Source organism: Salvelinus sp. IW2-2015, linkage group LG2 (genome assembly GCF_002910315.2).
Source record: "Salvelinus sp. IW2-2015 linkage group LG2, ASM291031v2, whole genome shotgun sequence".
NCBI classification, from domain to species: domain Eukaryota; kingdom Metazoa; phylum Chordata; class Actinopteri; order Salmoniformes; family Salmonidae; genus Salvelinus; species Salvelinus sp. IW2-2015.
Window position 1 is genome coordinate 5,310,521 of NC_036839.1, and position 7,431 is coordinate 5,317,951.

Genomic DNA, 7,431 nt, shown 5'->3' on the forward strand with positions numbered 1-7,431 from the left:
TGGTCACAGGCTAGTCAAGTTCTTCCACACCAATCTCGACAAACCATTTCTGTATAGACCTTGCTTTGTGCAAGGGGGCATTGTCATGCTGAAACAGGAAAGGGCCTTCCCCAAACTCTTGCCCCAATGTTGGAAGCACAGAATCGTCTAGAATGTCATTGTATGCTGTAGTGTTACGATTTCCCTTCAATGGAACTAAGGGGCCTAGCCCGAACCATGAAAAACAGCCCCAGACCATTATTCCTCCTCAACCAAACTTTACAGTTGACACTATGCATTCGGGCAGGTAGCGTTCTCATCCATAAAACCCAGATTCATCTGTCGGACTGCCAGATGGTGAAGCGTGATTCATCACACCAAAGAATGCGTTTCAATTGCTCCAGATTTCAATAGCGGCAAGCTTTACACCCCTCCAACTGACGCTTGGCATTGCGCATGGTGATCTTAGGCTCGTGTAAGGCTGCCCGGCCATGGAAACCCATTTCATTAATCGTCCGACGAACCGTTCCTGTGCTGACGTTGCTTCTAGTTTGACCGTTTGTGAAGAAATTCTTCAGTTGTGCCATCCCACAGTTTCATCAGCTGTCTGGGTGGCTGGTCTCAGACGATCCCACAGGTGAAGGAGCCAAATGTGGACGTCCTGGGCTGGCGTGGTTACACGTGGTCTGCGGTTATGAGGCCGGTTTGGCTTACTACCAAATTCTGTTAAAAATCGTTTGAGGCGGCTTATGGTAGAGAAATTAACATTGCATTCTCTGGCAAGAACTCTTGTGGACATTCCTGCAGTCAGCATGCCAATTCTACTCTACCTCAAAACTTTAGATATCTGTGGCATTGTGTTGTGTGACAAAACTACACATTTTAGAGTAGCCTTATTGTCCCCAGCACAATACATTTTCGCACAGAATCTGAAAAAAATATGTTTTCTGGGATTATTTTATTTCATGAAACATGGGACACTTTACATGTTGCATTTATATTTTTGGTCAGTGTATTATTAATATTATTATAATTATGAAACACTATTATTATTATTTATTATATTATGCATTTCCCTGGAAATCTACCTCTAATTCAGTTAGAATTACTTTTGAGTCTGTTATAATGTTGATACATTTAGAGAGACATCATACATCATCATCCATATTATAAGCCTTATTATACAACATTTTAATGGTTTGTATACAGTTATCTTCTTGATGGCTTTTTTTGAAGTGTCAACTCAAGGTTGTCTCTTTGTTTGCTTTAAAGGGGCCGCTTTGGGGTGATCCGAGAGTGTAGAGAGAACGCCACGGGCAACCTGTTCATGGCTAAGATTGTGCCCTACGAGGCAGACAATAAACAGACAGTGCTGCAGGAGTACGACATCCTCAAGTCCCTCCACCACGACAAGATCATGGCTCTGCACGAGGCTTACGTCACGCCCCGCTACCTGGTGCTCATCTCGGAGTGCTGCAGTGGAAAAGAGCTCCTCTACAGCCTTATCGACAGGTCAGACAGCACAAACTCTTACGTGTACCAACTAATGGATATAACTCGTTTATTTCTGTTATATGATTTTGTATGTAATGAATTACATTTGCTCTGTATAGTATCCCTGGGCCAGGGTTGGGGTCAATTCCATTGGATTTCTTCGTTGAAAAGCTATTTATCTTCAAGGACAACTTTGGAAATTAGTGTTTCTATTAATGCTTTAAAGGGCTATAGTCAGGGGATGCAATGCAAATCTTGTGGTATTCTTATTTTTTTACCCAAATAAATCAGTCAAGGCAAATCAGAAGAAATTGGAATTTCAGTTTACTTTCTCAATTGATGGAATTGACCTCAACACTTTCCTCTTTTGTTGTCTCCCTAGATTCCGCTACTCCGAGGATGACGTGGTGGCCTACATCGTTCAGGTCCTGCAGGGTTTGGACTACCTGCACAACCGCCGCATCCTGCACTTAGACATCAAGCCGGCGAACATCATCATCACCTACATGAACGTGGTGAAGATCATTGACTTTGGCAGCGCCCAGACCTTTAACCCACTCTTCCTCAAGCAGTTCAGCCCGCCTGTTGGAACTCTGGAGTATATGTGTAAGTCGTGAGCATGATCGAAATTGGTGTGTCTCAACCCAGTCCTACCGGTTGAAACTTAGGGGGTGAAAAGTGTTGTTTTAGCCTGGCACTAACATACCTGATTCAACTTATCAATCAAATATGTATAATAGGCAATCCTTGTGTATAATAATATGTATTAATGTGATAGTTTTTAAACATGAGCAATCTGAACAGGGAATTTCAAGCACATCAAAATGTGTTCTGTGCGGAAAATGCTCTGTAGCCAATCGGTCTGTCTCTGTGGCACGATGTAGACACAGACGGTAAGGGACGGCTCATAATACCATGTACAGATGCCACGACTGAGCGGTGAACAGATTGTGATAGATGAATCTTTGATCAATGAATCATATGTTAATACCAGGTACAGTATGTGAACACACCCTAGTTGTGCCTATGTATGTGTCCTGAATGCCTCAAAGTTCTCACACTAACCTTTCCCTAACCTGCTCTTTTTCCTAACCTTTCCCTAAAGCGCCTGAGATGTTGAAAGGGGATGTGGTGGGCCCTCCGGCTGACATTTGGAGTGTAGGCGTGTTGACCTTCATCATGTGAGTATGACCAAGGCTTTGGGCCAATGTCATTTGAACACATTTGAAACTTAAGCCAAATCCCGGTTCATTCAAGTACCATTCATGAGTTGCAATTTGTCTCTATACAGTTCTGTACGTTTTTTATTTTATTTTAAATAAATTAATCAATTTTTGCAGTCATCTACACAGTGTAACAGATGGGCACCTGCTTTACATGAATAAAATCAAACTTTAACGTTCATTTAAATGTCTCAACACACAAATTGTTACACATGAATGTTTGACTGTGTTAATTTGTTTATTTGAAGTGCTCTGTCCCTTATGTTTATTTCAAACCCATTTCAAACGTTTTCAGGCTAAGCGGCAGGTCGCCCTTCATGGATCATGATCCACAGGAGGTTGAAGTCAGAATCCTGGCAGCCAAGTTTGACGTGGGCAAACTCTACCAAAATGTGTCTCAAAGTGCCTCTCTGTTTTTGAAGAAGATCCTGTGTAGCTACCCTTGGTAAGTGATAGTTAACACCAATTAAGTGCTCTTTTCTTTAGATTATTTGGTACATTAATTATATTATTTACTGTCTGGACTGACATCAGCAGTTAGTACTTATTTTCTTTGTCAGAGCAATAAAGTTGGGGCACAACTAAATTTAATCAACGCAATGGCCTCTGTCTCACTCCACAACATTACAAACATTGGCTGTTGTTAACTTGATCTGTACACATATTTTGCAGTGGTTGATAATGCAGGATTGAGGCATTGACGTCTTCACACTTATACCCATTCAACAAGGCTGCCAATGGATGCCATAGCTTGTAATGAATGAATTATATAAAAAATGGTGCGTGTCGTATCACATTTATATGACCAATCCCTTATGGGATAGTTTGTGATTTTGAGTTAGGGCTGCTTGACCCTGGTTGTAACCTCTGTTTCAGGGCCCGTCCTTCCATCAAGGACTGCTACAACAACTCATGGCTCCAGGATGCCTACCTGATGCGGCTGCGGCGACAGACCCTCACCTTCACCACCACGCGCCTCAAGGAATACCTGGACGAACAGCAGAGCCTGCGGGTGGGGGTGGCCACCAAGCACAAGGTCCTCCTCCGGTCATACCAGAGCTCGCCCCAGTCACCCACCAGCCCTATACCCCCCTTGCCCATGACACCGGTCACACAGTGAGCACGGCTTCATATGTCAAATGCATGAAGGCAGGAGCTGTTGCCTGAGAGGAAGTACACAATCTAAATGAGGCAGGTCTTAGGACCGAGCTCCCTAACTTGGTGAGATGAGGTGTGACTTGACCTTTTCAGCCAAATGGACATAAAATCACAAAATCCAGCACTGGTTCTGAATATTGAGGACCTAACCTCTCTGCCTCCACTAGAAAAGTCCCTATACTAAGCCTACAGGAAGCCACACATTTTTTGTCTTGCAATGAGACAATCCCACAATGGTTCTTTGTGTATTTCATAGGGTGATACATGTTTCTCAAGGACTGGATGCCAGCTCAAAGTTCCAAACCTCTGCTCTCTTTTTTTATGTTAACAATCTCACAATGTTTTCATCTGATCCTCTTGTTTCCATGTTCATCAACCAGATATCTTCTCTAAACATCTAGTGCATGTGTGATTTTATCTTTCCCTAGGATAATGACATTTGTTGAGATTATGTCTCTTCTAAGCAATTTTTTATGAAGCAACACTACTGATGACATCTTTGCCCATGATTTTGGGTGCTACGGTATGCACACCATAGTGCTCAGTTGCATTTTCTATCTCTGATCATCAGAATGTTCTTGAAAACATGAGACGGAATAAATGCATTGAGAAATAATTGTTAGCTAAATGGTCGAGACAAGATCAGCAAGAGCTACCAGAACAGTGAACAACCAATCAATACAACCCAAATCAAGGAATAGGACCACATCTGCCTGAAAATATTCTTAAAGGCATTCTGATTTGGCCCGTTGAGTCTTTGTCATGATATATTACTATGTCAATGGCTACATGTTCCTATAGTTCCCATAATTCATGGACATTGCAGAGGATTTGTGTATACAAAGGCTGCCTTGAACTCCAGTACCTTAGATTCACAGTAGCTATGGGTGTCTTGAGTCACATGGTATAATGTGGAAGGGTCATGCTGTAGCTTACAAGTGGCCCTTACTAGAGTTCAGATTGAACATTTTGACAAATTGCATTTGTAAAATGTGAATGAGTAGAGGGAGTGATGAGTGGCTTAATCTACAGTTAAACAGGACCTCTTTGACTGTACGAATGTAAATGAGTACACAGATAATACAAGTTCCCACTTTTAAATTAGGATGATGCTTGGAGAAAGAATGTATCTTTGTTTTGGGGTTATTGCCATATTTGAAAAATACATGTGTGTAGGTGCATGTCAGTCACATCCACGCAGATGTAGAAAGTGTGAACGTTTCATTCATAAACATTTGAGAATGTAGTTATTTGATTATCTGTTTTGGTATCTTCATCATCCAACATCGAAACAGTATAACAAAAGAGATTTAATAGTATAGATATGATATATATTCATTGTGGTATAGTCATGAAATGATGCGGCAAATGAGTGTCATGAAGATGGTTTTACTTGACATTGTATTTCAGTTTTTAAATCAGCAGTTTGTTAACAATTAAGTATTTCAGCAGGATTCTTGTAGTTGAATACCATTGTCAAGTATGATATTAGTTTGAGGCCTGCCCTGTGTGTCATGTCATACAGTTTTCTATACAATTATGATATGGTCAATTTCTTGGATGACAGAAGTACTTGGGGTAAATCTACAAAATGGATAAAGAATATATTTCAATGGATTGTGAAGACAGTATTAACATTTCAAAAGAGAGAGTGAACATTGATGTATGAAGACACAGAAGGAATGTGCAAGACACCTCCAGTACGTTAAGAAGTAAAGTAATTGCAAATTATTTTGTAATGGAACTGTTTGCAAGGTTGGCAATGATAAAGTTAATAGTTTTGTACCAAAGTAAGATACCTTGAATTATTGCAGTGTCCCATGTAATGCACATTGAAACACAAGCGTTTGCTTTGTATGTTGAGAATCAATATTAGCTTTAATTAAATATTTTATTCGGGGGGGGGGGGGTGAGGGGTATTATGATACTGGATGGCTTTGTGTGTGTGTGTGTGTGTTTGTTTATTTATTCACTGATTGAGCAATTCAGTTTGGGCCTAGATTAAATCAGATCAAGCATTAAGCGGTGATAGCCAACACCCTAGCTGATGTTTTGGCAGTGTCGGAGGTGAAACTGCATTGGAGCTGTCAAATCATTGTCCCGAAAACACACCCATGAGAAAGTGTATGCTATATAAGTGATAATGCCCGAGAAGCCGGTATTTGGAGGATATATTGACACGGGTGTTGTTAGGCCCAAGACAAAGTCGAGGGCCGGCAAACTGTGCCAATATATCCTCCAAACACCGGCTTTGAGTGCATTATCACAGGTTACCAACATACTCAAATAATGATTGAGATTTTTCATTAAAAACCTTATTTCGATGAATGTATTCATACTATTTCATCCTTCCACAAGATATAGTCCCGACACAAATCTAGGGTTGCTATCCAAGCCGGCTGGTCGTTCGTTCTATCGGTTCGGTTGCCAGAGACGCGACCCAGTCGTTCCGTGTTTTTGTTCTGTATCTACGGACGCGACCCAGTTGTTCGTTCTAAATATTCCATTGCCATCCTGGCTGGCAGCGTTCTTATCCCTTGCTTGATAGCTAGCCAACTACGGCTAACTTAGTCACGTCAAAAAGTGCAGTCAGAATAACAGCAAAGTAGCTGCATTTGCATTTGTCTAAGCTGTTTTCTAGTGACATTTATTTGGATACATCCATAACAATGAGCTAATGATGCACGATTTTGCCTGGCATAGAACATGTGCTCTCTCGTTAGGACACTATTGTTCAGAGGAGCTAGCCAACAATACAGCTAACACAATCACTTCAAACTGAAGCTGGAAAGACTGCAAACTAGCTGCACTTCGTTTCGTTTTACCTTTTACAATTTACATATATCCATAAACATTTTGACAGCTGATTCATGATTTCGACTGGCTGAGAAACGCTGCCTGCCTGTCTGTATCGTCCCGACTCCCGACACGTTCATTACTATGGGACAGTTGGAGATCGAATTTGAATATTGAAACGAAATGTTAGTCTAAAAGAAATGTGAGATAATGTCTAGATGCTATTTATAGTGGCGATCAAGTTTAGAAATTGCTTGGCTGGGCTGATGAGACAGTGGATTGCACAGTCAGATCAAAAATAGTAAATAGGCATTTTAATGTCATGGATTTAGCCGGTGGTAACTTGTGGAATAGACACAGGCTGGAATGCAGTTTTAACCGATCAGCATTCAGGATTAGACCCACCCGTTGTGTAACTGAAAATAATGACCATTAAATTAAAAAACATTAAAATTAAATAATGAGGATTTCAATCAGCCTAATCAAGGTGTAGATTACATCTCACATTCCAGTGTTAGAACTTGTAAACAAGGCTGCATGGGATTTCTCGTAATGCAACGCCGTGCAGCCAATGACAATGTCTGCTTTAGGTATAATACTAGGAGACACTTGTGGATTTGACAGCTCTATATGGAGTTCCACCTCTGACACCGCCAAAACAACCGCTATGATTGAATAGAGCCCTTGATGCGGCTCTTAACCTTCTTTGTTCTGTGGAATCTCTCTGAATCTGGCATGGAATAGCTACGAATAATAATAAAGAACATACATCTTAAACCCA

General features: G+C 41.0%; 1 protein-coding gene across 1 annotated transcript in view; it reads left to right on the top strand.

Annotated features, from left to right (window-relative positions):
• spegb (striated muscle enriched protein kinase b) overlaps positions 1-7,431 on the top strand; it is a 112,230-nt gene extending 104,799 nt beyond the window's left edge. Inside the window, exons 37-41 of the mRNA XM_024000746.2 lie at positions 1,252-1,491; positions 1,856-2,079; positions 2,579-2,654; positions 2,992-3,141; positions 3,573-7,431. Coding sequence (XP_023856514.1) covers positions 1,252-1,491; positions 1,856-2,079; positions 2,579-2,654; positions 2,992-3,141; positions 3,573-3,816 — 934 coding nt within the window. The 3' untranslated portion in view covers positions 3,817-7,431. The remainder of the gene's footprint in view (positions 1-1,251; positions 1,492-1,855; positions 2,080-2,578; positions 2,655-2,991; positions 3,142-3,572) is intronic.